This window comes from Aplysia californica, unplaced genomic scaffold (assembly GCF_000002075.1).
Source record: "Aplysia californica isolate F4 #8 unplaced genomic scaffold, AplCal3.0 scaffold00006, whole genome shotgun sequence".
Lineage (NCBI taxonomy): Eukaryota > Metazoa > Mollusca > Gastropoda > Aplysiida > Aplysiidae > Aplysia > Aplysia californica.
The window spans coordinates 901,438-916,181 of record NW_004797276.1 but is presented as its reverse complement, the minus strand read 5'-3'; the positions used below and the strand labels follow the sequence as shown (position 1 = coordinate 916,181).

Sequence of the window (14,744 nt, the reverse complement as noted above, 5' to 3'; positions counted from 1 at the left end):
ATAACTCTTGTAGGTTCTATATCACTCTGTCTGGTAACCATCAAATAAAGAGCATTTCTGCATATTTATCTTAATGATTTTAGATTTAATGTACTCTAATTTTTCTACGTTTGAAAAAAATAAGATGAAAATTCATTAGATTTATCTGTTAAAAAAAAAAATCTCACGGCTTTCGAGTGGCTCTGCCACACTTCGAATAGCTGTGAATAGTGCAAAAATCATGAACGTCAAATAGTAAAGTTGAATGGGCACAGCTGTACTGTTTATTTGCTGCCCTTTGATTGATCAATATGTAATCTCTCTGTCCATACCCAGACTCTGTGCAAATCAATACCAGACTCACATGATTCATCAATGTTATTCAGTTTTTAGCTATTAATTTACTCTAACTCTGAGGGTATATTTATGGCCAGTCACATAATTCACTTTTGTGTCTGTGCTTGTGCATTCCTTTCCATTTTTATGTTCAACATGATTCCTCAAGGAAGATTTTCTTCTCGATGAACCGCCTTTTTAGAACCTGAAATGAATTGTTGAAATATTACTTTCCCTTTGTTTCTAGTCTATCCTGATCCTAATTGGCAAGATGTGTTCCCCCTTGTACAACATGAATAATTCCCTCTGGATCTCTTGATTGCTGGCCAACCTGACCTTTGACTGAGGTCAAGTCCCGGTCATGCTTCCTAATAAATAGCTTAAATGGCTTGGGCCAGAAACTTGTGAAAGTCATATGGTTTTAGAGTGAACATGGAGAAGACATCATGAACATGTGGAGTTCTGAGGATAGCACCAGATAATATGAAACTGTTGATGGTCTCAGATAGACGGAGCTGAGGAAAAGAGAGTTTATCAAAGTTAGGCACCATCTATTTTAGGTTGCCTATTTTGATTCAAGGTACTAGCTCTGGCATAAAGATTTTCATTCACAAAGACAAGTTAAGGTTTCTTTTTTTTTTCTTATTGAATGATAAAACTTTTATGGAGACATGTGAACATGTTTTTTGGAAAGACAGTGAGAAGTTTTTAATGAATTTTGGTCGTAAGTCTTATCATATGTTTTCATGAATGCAATGCATGGTCATGATTGTTTTCATTGATATTATCTGAAGACAAGTCTCTGAATATTACTAAATGAAGCATTACTTCCATTTTGAATTCTCACATTCCAATTTCTGTACCATGAGTGGCCTCCAGCATTATCATCTTTATAATAGGTTGCTCAAAGTGAAATCCAAGAGCCTACTTTGAAAAATGGACCTATATATTTATCCATGCATTCCCTGGAAAGTATTATATTTATTAAATTACTTCCACTTTTAATTGCAGAAGTCCTCCAGTCCTGGATCAAAGAAGCCGAGGATGGCTCTGAGAAGCACCAACTTCAGCTTGGATCTCATTACCTGAAGCTTGCAGAAGTTGACATTGAGAAAGAGGATAATGCTGCATCTGCGGTTAAGTGGCTGATATCTGCGTCTAGACAAGGGAATGAAGAAGCTACTGAGAAACTGAGGCACTGTGCTCAGACAGAGTTAGGTAAGAAGTAGTGATTTTTTAAAAAGTATTTGCTTCTTGAACGCAATAATCTGTTTATAATTCGTTTTGGCTTTTCTTCTTTTTTTTACGCTACCAAACCATAGCCCACTCTGTTGTTCAGAATAACATATGATTTTAGTTTTATCCTCACCTTTTAGGCATCACATAAAGATTGACTGGTCAGCTGGTTTGTGAAGTTCAATGAACCTATCAGTATCTGCGAAAGGTCTCCTTTTATATTATCGAAGAAGGAGAATTATAGCTTTTAAATCCTCTAACAAATGTGAGTTTTTTTTAACAGCCGTGGAGGATGGGTTCACACCATATTTTTGGAAGGCAACACAGGGGAGCAATTTATATTGTGTACTGACATTGTACAGCTAATTAGTCCTGTTTCTGTTCATGTTTGACTGTGTGGTGCCAGAAACAAAGATAGTTGGTAATATAAAAGTTATTGATCATGCAGAAAATCTTAGTTCAAGAGGCTCTTATTCTTTTGAGTGTTTTTTTTTAATATGTTCTAACATTCAAATCTGTGTTTTATGAAGAGGGCTACAAGTCTGTTATCTTTTGAGCTCTGTCAGTATTATGTTGCAATCTTGTGTTAATATGTTAGTAAATTTACCTTTTTGTCTCTAATTTTTCTTGTACTTCATTAATCATGGCTTGTCATCATAATGACCAGAACTAAATACTAAACGTTTTTTGTGTTATATTTGTTACTGCAGGAATAACAGACGTCAACAAAAATGAAGTCAAGTGGTGCCTCAACACCTCAGCTCCTGAGAAAAAAGTTCGTTTTGCAGCAAAGTCTTTGTTCTCAAAGCTGAATTCTGCTCACAAAGGAGCTTTGTCAAAGGAGGAGTATGTTGAGGCCATAAATAAATTAACTGCAGGACATGAGAAGGAACGTAAACTCCTTCTTGCTGCTGGTGAGTCCAATATATATAGAGCCATATGAAGCTTCCAGTACATCCACATACTAATGTAATATAAGAGAAAGCATCTTGATATATTCATAGCGACTGCTCAGTGTAAGACTCCGTCATAGATCACTTTTCGAAAGGGCTTTTATGGCAGACTTTTACAGTAAGCAGTCGATATATATATTATGCGAGATATTTGGTTTGGGGGTTTCCAATTGTTTTGTTTTGTCTCCCATACCATGGAGCTGTTTTTCATACATCAACTAGATGAGTAGTTGTTAGCTCATGTATGATTCCTTTAACCAAATCAAAAGTCAGGCTTCCTTGGTATGGTAGAACCTTGATAGTACATCAAGGTTATCCTGTTATAAATACGAGATAGGTTTCCCTTTGTATCTTCAGCTACAGCTGAGATTTACTTGTTGGATGACATTGCTTACATTTTACAGAGGTTTTTATTTTATTTAAGTTCTTTTCTGTATCCTGAGCTGAAAATTGATGATTTGCTCAAAGTTTATATATCTTATTTTTGTCCAGAAAAAACACATTACTTTCCTTTGTTCAAAATGCTTTGCTTAAAAAAAGTATTCTCCTTTCCAGGAAGGAAAATTGGTTCCACTATCACAGAGAATGATTTCGTTAAGACTCTTTCGAAAAAGATTCAAGGGACTCTGACTCTGACTGTTGATGAAATGGATGAAAAGTCTGCTGATTATGATTCTTCTGGATATTTGAGAAAGGTGGGCAGCATTTTGTGGTATTTTTCGTTTAGACAGGCAAATGTTTTCACTTGGGGTGATCTCTTAAGTACATGTTACTAGACTAGAAAGAGAATATCCATGCTGCCTCTTCTTTTCTTTGACCACAACCATACTTTTTTAACACAGTAACCTTACGGCATCCTGCATAAAACAGTAGATTGTTCTAAATGAATTGCTGGTTCTCTTGGTGCAGCACCATGTTTTGCTGCAAAAATAAATATGTGAACTTGTGAAATCAGGCGGTTGTCAAAATAATGAAATGGAAGAAACTGGCATTTTTGTACCTGTTTGGCCAACTGATAGTTCTGGCTCAAGGGCTGAAGCCACGCTATGGGATGTGCCAAGTTTGACTCCCTCGCGGCTCCAGACTCCAGATCAAGGCATAGACTGAGCACGCCCTTCGCCTCCCCCACCCCTTTCTTTTTTTGTTTTTTTTTCTCTTTCGGCTCTGTGTATTTTCTCTAGTTAAATGATGATGTCAGTGGTCTTGGATTGTATGTGCAGGGCCTTCACGTGAATAAGATTTTGAGCGCGTTAACCGTGTACTGTGTACGCTTGTGTCCTATGTGTGGGGCTTAGACAACCAATGAAACAAGCGCCGTTGTACTGTATCAGGGAGTTGAAGGAGTTTTTAATTGGAATTTAATTTTTGTTCTTCGATCCAGCAATGTATTGTGTTGAATACTTATTGGAAATCCTATTGTGGATGAAAAGCAAAAGAGATATTTTCAGCATGAATGGCTCATCATGAAGGATGCACCGTTCAACCAAAAAGTCACTGGCAAATTTTCTCAAGATAAAATGTGAAGGACACAATGTTTATTATTATACATGTATAAAGACACATAGGTGATTCCATTTTCCAAGTTTCAAACGTGGCATTGCCGCTAAGAAGATTGTAAAACTTTTGAATCTTTTTATATTTTCACGTAGACATTTTATATGCGTGTTCCACCAGGGTTGTTTTTTTTCAGTCATTATGCATCTTTTATTATCTGAGTGATCTCAATACTCAATGTTTGGTCACGACAAGCCCCACCTTCTGTACAACGTCACTGCATGCAACTTAGGAGAAACTTAAAATAGGAAAAGCACAGTGACATGAGAGCTACAGCAGTTTTGTTCACTTGCAATAATTTTGTTCACTGAACAGTGAAATGAGTTTGTGTATCCCAGCCTGATATTGATTTGAAGTTTGACTTAAATTACCTTTCCTTTTTAAATTTGGAAATAAGTGACTTTTTCAACACATGAAGGCTGGGGTGGATTTTTATTTATAGTTAATAGCCAATATTTTTTCCTTTGTGCATCTCATGGAAGCAGGGATCATAAATATTACACGAGGCAGAAGGCTGTTAAAGTAAACGGCTTACTAACATTTTAATCGAAAAACTGAAATTGATTGTTAAACACATGACTCAATAAATTTGCTACTTTGAAACTTTCGAGTTTCAAGAAAAATCTCTCATAACTTGTTTTGAAAGTTATAGGGGCCCACATCAACTCTAATGTAGCCGAAATTATTCTGTTTTCCTCAAAACAGGTGTTTGTGTACCCAAAACAAACCGCCCAGATTGCTTTTGACCAAGGCCTGGAGTTTGCCAGCAAGGAAGGCATGAATGTTATTGTGTCCCTGATCCCCACCAACCAGATCTACTTGCTGGCCATGGTGTTTGCTTACAGCTTCTTGACTCCACAACTGTTGCTCCTGGTTGTGCCCCTTTTCGTCTTCTATATCTCTGCCCTTGTACTCATCATAAGTACTCTGCAGGTTTGTGACATTTTCTGATAATCCTTTAGAAGTTTGAACAAGGGGTTTTGGATAGAAATAGTTTTGATTGAATTTCTAGATTCTTGCCAATGATGTTTTTCTGTTATTGTTTTTGCTAAAGGATTTATTAGATGTTTCAGAAGTACATGATTTTTTAGCATTGTCCTCATTTGTTTTTTTTAAAACTATAAAGTATATTCAAAATGCATTTCCCCTCCCCTGAGATGATCAGTTAGAAATGAACAGAAGGATGCTACTATCTGATTGGTTTTATCTTTACAGTACAATTAAGAAATATTCATTTAGACTGGAAATGAAAATTGTGTATTGCCACTATATATTTCTTTCTTCTGCCCCCAGATGTTCTACAAAAAACGTAAGCAGAGAGACGCCACCTCCCTGGCCCACTTGCTGCAAGAGAATTTTGACATGGAACTTGACGTGAACAGCACAGACTCACAGTACAGCTGGAACTCTCTGACTCCCTACATTGTCTTCTTCACAGCATTACCTCTCATGGTCACTGCTTTCTCACTTGCTAACAAAGCTCATATTCCTTGTGCTGAGATGTTTATGGTGAGCCTTGTCATGACTGGGTTTTGCTTTGTGGGTCTTTCGGACAGCCACGACAGTCTTACATTCTTAGCTCTAGCCTCTCATGCTTTTGCTTCCCTTCCTGTGTTTCTGGCGCAAGCTCCGAGGATTCCCTTTTTGACTGCGGCTGTAGAGTTTTTCATCCAGCCTTTTGTCTCTTTAGACTTAGGCCTTGGATTTACATTCAACATAAGTTTGCCTGCTGTTGTCCACCTTCTAATTCCTGTGCTCCTTATGCGTATGGCCATGCGGGACTCCTGGTCGGGAACATACCGTATTGTAATTCCTCATTTGGTGTGCTTCTTTTGGTTCAGCATCTCCACTGTTGTCTTTCCTTTCACTACATTCTATGGTTTGGCCCGTGCCACAGTTGGCTATCTTATGCTCCCTATACTGGTTCCCCTTGGCATGGTTTTCTTCATGCTCGGACTTCTCTACTTGTTCTATCAGTTGTTGATGACTCAGATGATAGGAAAACTTGTGGTCACAGGATTGCTCCTCTCTGTGCCTCTGCTACTGTCTCAGACCAAAACTCTGTTTGGCAAAAAGAAAGAAGGAAAAACGTCTCCCAAAATGCAAAAAATTAAAAAAGGTGTGATGATTGGGTTTTCTGTCTTAGCTGTTGTCCCATTACTCTTTGTTCAAATTCCTGCATTGACTGAAAAAGCAGTGATAGATCTTCCTTGGGAAGAGTACAAAGGTTTATGTTTGCCTGGGGAGAATGAGATTTCAGCCCCTTTTCAGATTCGATGCCGTGACTTTGTTGGCACAAGAGTAACCTGGGCTGGAGTAGTTAAGGAGGTAAAAGTTACAAAAGTGGAAAACACAGCAGAATCTGTCATCAAGTCTTTGCCCAGCTTCTTAGCTGACCCCTTGTACTGCATTTATGGTAGCCCCATTGGGGAGTGCAATGCTGAGACCATGCCTGAGAAAGCTCTGAAACATTGTCAGCTGGTCACAGCCACGGGCCGCACTTGTCACCTGAGAGACCATAATCAAATTTCTCTCTCTCTTTCTGTTCAAGTGGAAGATGTCACAGTGAACTTAGACGCTAGTGCCAATTTTCAGAACAGACTAATGGCTTTGGTACCGGGAGATGAGCTTCAGTTCACAGGGTCGTTGGCGGATATCGGCACAAGAGCACCATTACTGAAGTTGAAGTCTATGACTTGCACCAATAGAGACCTGCCTGTAATGGCAGAGACAGGAGATGAGTTTGACGAGGATGTCGTCTACAAGATGATGAACGAGGCATTAGCCCTCACCTTCAACTTTGGCTTCTTCCCTGTTATCAAATACTCTCCATATTAATGGAGAGTTTTCAAAAGCGGAAAACAAACAGCTTTTCATGCATCTAAAGTTGTTGTACAATCTCTCATGTGTATTGCTCAGGTTTCTGTTATGTTTTGTTTTTAATTGCAATTGGCCTGATTAGTAACTTTTTCTTTTCTTGCCAGTGATTTATTATTTAATTTTTAATTATTTTATGTGACAGCAATTTTGCTAGCCTTCACATTTTTTTTCTTAACCCTTCCATTAATTTTATGCTATGACACCTTCGCTGAGGTCTTTTTTAAAAATGGGAATGGGTTATGTGAGTGGGCAATTTTTTTGTGTTATCATGTTGATGAGTCTTTCTTGTATTGGTATTATTGTTACTGCTGCTACGTTTTAGAGCTCTTACAATGCCAGTGCTTTCTTTCTCTGCTTCTCATGTTGACAAATTATACTCAATTTATAAACCACATGTACTGATACATAAAGGGTAAATGAACAATCAATTCTCAGACATTGTGAGGGACAAGCTAGCTTCTTCCTAAATCACCTTTGTAGCTTGTAATCATAAACTGTCATTAGGCATTTTATATATATATTAAACGAATTTAGATTGTCAGTTTCACTTCTGGTATCGTAAGCTGCTGATTCATTTTACTTCTTCTGTTTTTATTGATTTTAATATGTTTGCTTGTTGTTATTGTTAGTAATCAAAGAGTGTTATTACATTTTTAAAGTGATATTTCAATCATGGTCTACCAAATGCAACGAATATGTTTCTAGAAAATGAAAATCTGATTTCAGACTCTAATGGCTAATGGTTTTTAAAAAAAAATGTTTACTTTCCTTATTGTCATACTCAGTAGGATGAAAATTCCCTTGAAAAATCGAACCTTTTTCTAAATTGTGTAAAAATATTCACGAAATCGTGTAATATGTCTTCTACTTCTAGATTATCAGACTTGTGATGTTTGACATAGTATTCTAGTGAGTACTGAGCCGATTCCCATTTTGGATTGAAGGTTGTGCTCTAGATGAAATTCAGAATAAGAACGTGGTATGTTCACCTTTTGAATGATGCTTCAAAATAATGGGATGTTATTTACAAATTTTTAAATGTCTTCACTCTCTTGTATTGTTTTGTGGTACTAATAGTACTAATAGACTAGAAAAGTCAAGTTTCCTGTATATTTTGAAAAATATGGTGATATAAAACAAAGTAAACTTTGGAATGGTTCTTCTGACCTTTAAGGTGAGTTAAAATATTTTCTCAGGTTGTTTTTTTTTGTGTGTGGTTTTCAGATCGAGGAAAGGATTTTGTATTGCTTTCTTAACCCCCTTCCTGGGGATGCCAGTTTATTGTTATATTTTCTGTGTTGAATTTAGAAAGTCAAACTTTCTCAGAAATCATGACAGGTTTCTAGGAGTTTAAACACAGTCTCTTTCCTCTGTTCAGATGGTACCTTAATGATACATACTATACTCTTTTTTACCCAAATAGTTCAATTCTGAATTGATTTTAGAACAAGTATTCTCCTTACATATGTTGCTACCTGGATTTCAGCGTCAAATTTTTAAGAGTAGAAACTCTTGAAGTCAAAACATTTTTCAAATTATTTTTCTCCGCTTGTTGATCTTTTCACCTCAGTAAATTATGTGGTGCATTAACAGTAATTTTTTTTTCAATATTTAGTCTTTCTTCAAACTAGACTGAGCATTTTTTTTTCTTAGTAAACCACATTTAAAAGAAAAGTGTGGTGTTATTCATGGTGTATACTCTGTAATTCTTTTGAATTTCATTGACTAAAGAAAAAAACCAAAACAATAGTTAGCTTGATGTTTGGGAGAAGTGATGATGTTTACGTGGAGAAGTAGGTAATGATGTTCACTTTGGAAGCTTTTTGAAAATCATTTTTGCTGAACAATATTTCCTAACCCACATTGTTGCGATTAACTTTGTTATCTTCTACTTTTCAAGACTTGACTTGCCAAAAAGTAAAAGCATCTCGTGTGTTTGCCATATTGTTCTTCTTTAATCTCTTTTCTCTCTGTGCCTGTAACATAATGTCTCAAGATTATGCTGATGGTGGCCTTCACTGCTACTTGCTTGGTCATTTCACAGATCATGAACGCAAAGGTTGTCAAATAAAAATCAGCCGATAAACATAAGGTAGTGTCAATGAAGCAGCAGGTTTATTAGATAAGCCAGTTATCTCACATGGTGGGGCTGAAATGTTTAAGGGACAGTATACAGAGTTCCTTTTGTTAGTATTTTGAAGATCTGAATGCCTCTTTTGTCTCTGCCATTATTTATATTTTCTCTTTTCGATGCTTGTTGTCTCCGGTCAGTTGCCATGAGGAAAACAATGTAAATAGAAGAGCGATAATAAATACAGTTTTACATCGAAACTTTTTGTAGAATCCTGGCTTCTCTGTAATCTGCTATGTAGTTAAACAGCACTTTGTTTTTGTGCTTTTCTACATTTCCTTCAATATATTTTTAGATGTCTTACCCCACCACTGTCTTTCTTAGAATACTTCTTCAAGCGATAATGATGAAACATATCTCTGTATACTGAGCTTAAAATCTTTCTTGATTTTCTATTTAAACTAAATCCCTGTCAGGTGTATTAATATTACTGACTCGAAGCTCTTTTGAGATGAAATCAGAAAAAGGTTGGTTTTGAACTCCTTGGTTGCTATAAGAGGGAAATACAGTATGTTGTGCTTGATTTTTTCTTTCATGATGAGATGATGTTGATTTTTCACAGTGAGATTCAGTGAAACATTTTTCGGGGGTAGATTAGTTGAGTTTGCTCCTCATGTATAAAGAACTGACGAATCAAAGCCATTTGTCTAATACTCATGTGTGTATGTCGGTATGTTGCAACTATTAATGTTAATACACAATGTAATAACATTCACCTTTTTAAATTGTAGAGTGCATCTGGGTTTGTATTCCTCCAGTCATGTTTCAGGTATGATAGTACCCAGCTAGTCATATATTCCCAAGGGATAGATTTTACTTTTGGAATAGAACTAGCTTCAGCATACGACTATATTAAATTATTTCTATGAGTGAATAATAATTATATTATGTCATCAGAACTTTGGTTGTGTCAGCATAAAAATGTTGAGAGTAGAACTGTAGAGGTGATGGCAAATGTAACATAGTCATTTTTTCAAATCTTGCACAAGAAATGTTTCATGAGGAGCAAAGCAGGTGCATTGCATGATAATGCTTAGAAAAGATAGCTTTAACGAAAGTTGCTTCCTGATAAGTATTTTAGTATCTTAGGCCAATGGCCGAAATCAGTCTCCTCCTTTCATTGGAGGACCCAAACGGGTTCAATATTCCCATGTTTAATGTTTATATAACCTTTTGTTATGGTTTGGGTTTTTTAGATCTTTTTTCTAACAATGAGAACTCAAAACTTTTAAGCTGAGTAGCATAAACTTCTCTGTCCTGTCTTTCTGTCTTCTTATATGCTGCTTGCTTCATTGAAAAGTTGTTGGGTTTCCTTCTTAAATCAAATTTCAATATATTCTGTCCTATGCACAATAATACTGTAGTTGCTATTTCTATTTCATTATTTACACGTATAAAATGGTTGTGCTTGTAATGCTGGAAAAGCAAAGTAATATTTCACCATGCAAAAAATATCCTTGTTGGTGCTGTTTTATTTGTGGTTTGGTGCTCTACTTTTGGTGATATTTGTTAAAGAACATGTCTTTTGAATTTGTTATGTTTTCAGCTTCTAGTAGTAGGGCTCTGTTGTACTCTCCAGGGTGAAAGGTTGTTCGCTCTTTTCACTATAAAAATTCCCCTTTTGCCTACCACCTTTTTGTTATCCGCTATGGCAGACATATCATAAACATTTAATCAAAGGTGCTGATAACACTAACACTATATATGCACTATTGTTATAGTGGAAATATTGTCTTTTGGTTTTAATTTTACAGCATATCATCAGTGAGAAACTTGGTATTTACAATGATTTTATATAAAATTTACAATACCATCATATATATATATATATATAAATTGTTATCTCTCACACTCATTGGTTGAGGGGAAAAAAAAAGACATGAAAAGTACAAAGAAATTATGCCATGGTGCTCACATGTAAGAAAAGACTGGGGAAAAATTGCGGGGTTGACCGGTTTGATTTTTTCCTGTTTATGTTCAGTCTTCAAGGAATTGCAGGTCTCCTTTTATGGTAAATATGCCAGTGTCAGGGTCTTGCTTACTTATTTTGCTTACTTTAGAAAATGTAAAATTATAAAAGCACCTTGTAGTTAAGTGGTAAGCTTATGTATTGTAGATGCATAATATGGCAACGGGTTGGACTGTTATACCAAACCACCAGCCTTTAATTCTTTTGGATAATGTAGTTCAGTTGCTTAATGCTTTTCTTTGCTTCACTCTCATTTTGTACCCTTGGGGTTGTATTCTTCACATTTAGAATACTTCTAGTTCAAAGATCTCTTTGAAACTTTCAGTATTTCTAAAAAAATCAGGATATGATAGTAAAACATGACGTACGGATAGGGTTAATGGGCTCTATTCTTTCTAAAATGCCATTTGTGCTGATGTAGGTTTTTGTTTACTCACTGCAATTGTCTTTTCCATAATTTACAAACTATAAATAACTAACATTCTTAAATTGATGCCGATCTCTCATATTTTTGTGATATTATGCGGCTGTGTTTTTGGTGATGATGTGTTAACAGGCTGTGAGCTTATCTGTACTTGGGTACCAAGTAAGTGTAAACAAAGGAATTAGTCATCTTTTATGAAAAGTGACCATGTGTATAACATTTTCACCACCTTTATGTCTTGTGATTCAAGGACGTAATTTCTCAAAAAGATTTGTCTTCTAAATGAGGCTTGCTGAATTGAGTAAAGTCAACGGAACCGTAGGTGATGTTTTATTTTTTAAAATGTAGATTAAAATATATGGTTAGCACAGATAGTGCTGTTCAATTTCGTTATCCTCTGAGAAGGATGATTGCTTTCCAAAGCTGTTCTTGTATGTTTTACATACTCTCTATGAGAAAAAAATAAGTGTTTGCTGTATGTACTTGTAGTTTCTTGTCAGTTTACTCCAAGACACAAGTGTCATTATATTTGCAGTGCGTCATTTATTGCTTTTTAAAAAAACTTTTACTATGCTGATCCTTACATAGAGCAAGTATCATAAACTCAATGTTTTAAATTGCACCAATTTTTTGTGTGTCGGCTTTACCTTATAAAGGACCTACTACCTTGATGTTTATGGTACGTAAAGAGGTCATGAGATACATTCATAATAAAATAGAGTGCTTTATTTTGCCAATATTTACTTTGGTTTCTACCTTGCTACCAATTAAACTATATCTTGCAACATCAGAGTTTGTCTTGGTTTCTATTTTGTAAACTGTTATAAGTTGATCTTTTATGAGGGGATGTCTAAATCCCTTTTAAAACTGATAGATGATGTAAGAGATCGGTCCTTCTGCATGTTGAGGTGCTTTACCCTGTTCCCAGTTCACCCTCTGAAAATGGGTACCTGGTCTTCAGCAGTTAGGTGAATGACAGCAGTTTGTGTCCAGTAAGCTGCAAGAGCCGCCTCCCAATGGACCACAATGGTAATCATCCAGAGAGAACAACCTTACCATTCAAGGGGGGTTAAGAGGAAGGCATGTGAACATTCTACAGGACTATAAAACTGTACAACTGCTTTAAAGGATACTTCCCCAATTAGATTTTAAACACTTCTAGAAAAAGGGAGAAGAAAATCAGAGGTTTTACACATATTCAGGTTACTCTAGCAATCGAAAGTTGAAGAAGGGCAGGTCGGCTGTAACCATAGAGATTTTGTAAAATTACTGATAACGGCATATCTTGTAACAAAATATGTTGTCTTAACCTCCCATTAGCCTTCTGTGTACAGGGGGATAAAAAAACAAACTATACAACTTTTTTTCTGAATATCTCGCACAAAATTTGTCCATGTAGGCCTACTAGAATGTTGCAATTTGGAACAGCTATAAATTATTCAAAAAGAATTTGTTTGACACAAAATTCACAAAGAAAAAACGTATTTTCGAAAACAGAAATGGCTTTTATAAAAACCACCTATAAAAATGCAAAATTTACTAATTTAAAAAATCATGTAAGGAAAGTCAAGAAATGATTTGTTTTTTCCTTTCCATTTACTTTTATTTGTAAGATCAAATTTTTCCATCCCTGTAACATTTAAACAATATTTCTCTTCCCCTACAGAGTTAACAAAATAATTTTAAAATTCTGAAATTCGGAGAACCAATGGTCAATATGTCCTTCTTTGGACTCGACATTTTAACGCGTCGCTCGTAATATTCAGAGGTGGCCAAACACAAGGATCCACTCAACCGTGAGTACATGTACTCTTAGCCACACACACTGTACACCGTACAGTATGGAGCTGTTTCTGGAAACAAATAAGGGGAAGGGGGATAAGTTTGCCCAAATAGACAGCATTTGTGGAGTTAATATAACCTGAAAGGTAAATATGGGCTTTGCCAAGGAACCAAATGTCATATAGGAAATGTTCACGCTTTTCAAGACGGTCGAGGAATCATGAATTGAACACATTGCTATCCTCTGATACTGAGAGCTTCACGAACGGGAAAATGAAACAGTTGTGTTGTAGTTGTAGATGAAGATCTGCCTTGGGAATGCGGACCATTGAGTTGATTGAGATGTAGGAAAGTCATTGCTGCAGGCATTGTCAATGGACAGACGTCTCATCCGCTGAATTCTGCACCCCGGTAACGTTTAAAGGGGAGCGAACGGTGTGTGTTTGACCTGAAGTGGTCGTTTTGTTTGGGAATTTTTTGTTCTAATTCTCTACAGGTCCTAACTCAACTAACTGGTGGACCATTTCCACCCTTGACATCAGGGCACTTTAACATTTATTTCCGTACCTTGTACGAAACTTACGAATTGAGTTGGTGGTGAGGAAATGTTCAATACAAAAAGCTCTCTGGTCTTTACTAATCTTAACCGTGATCTCAGCAGGCAAAGGAACTTGATTAATGCCATATCTGCAAACTTCTGTTGGCCTGTTAGACTACTGTAGTTTGCAATATGGGGCAATCGTTGGGATTTTTAGTGGTAAGCCTAATGCGAACTAGAGCGTTATGCTACAAAAATGAAGACAGCTGAAAATGGGTAGGTTTTTTAGCGCGATGTAGAACAAAAATATTCAGTGGATTTATCTAAAATGAATATCAGACACATTCCATTAGACTTCCAAATGTTGTGTACAAATTTGAAGGGCAAAACTTCAGTGTGGAGGAAAATATATTTACAAAATAAGTTATAGTTGGGTTTTTTTATCACCCTGTACATCAAATAACACTTTATTAGCATGCATCATTTCAAGTCTGCTGAAGAAAACTCGATGATGGTTGGTGGATGCTCTGGTGTGATTTTGCTCCTTTCCTATGAAACATCTAAAGTAATGTTCTTATCTCTCCTTTTTCTTTTTTGTATTTGTTACTCTCTTGTAACACCTTACCTTTGGCACTTTGACCTAACTGTGTTGCAAGAGGCGTTTAGCTCTTGTTAAAATTTGATTAGATGAAGAAAACTCTGTACATGCAGTGTTACATTACAGTCGAACTGCTTTAACTACAGCCACCTGTCCAAGACAATCACTTGCACAAATGACCAGTTCACATTTCTCTCTTAGGATCCTTTTTTATATCATAATGACAATGTCCAATACGTAAACCTGACTCTTGTAGTCAAGAGGTACAGTGGAGTCCTCTTATAACAAGTCCGGAAAAAACGAGAAGTCTGTTATAAAGACACTATTCTGAAACCCCGTTTTTTTTCTCCTCTTTACCTTTGTA

At 36.2% G+C, this 14,744-nt stretch overlaps 1 protein-coding gene across 2 annotated transcripts; it reads left to right on the top strand.

Annotated features, from left to right (window-relative positions):
• Positions 1 to 1,326: 1,326 nt before the first annotated feature.
• On the top strand, positions 1,327 to 12,252 carry LOC101855225 (wolframin; the record flags this gene model as incomplete). 2 transcript variants are annotated; one of them, XM_005089545.3, is given in 5 exon segments in its annotated part: positions 1,327 to 1,533; positions 2,262 to 2,465; positions 3,060 to 3,199; positions 4,764 to 4,991; positions 5,352 to 12,252. In XM_005089545.3, coding segments are annotated over 5 exon segments (2,324 nt in total), but the record flags the coding sequence as incomplete, so codon positions are not given.
• Positions 12,253 to 14,744: the final 2,492 nt, after the last annotated feature.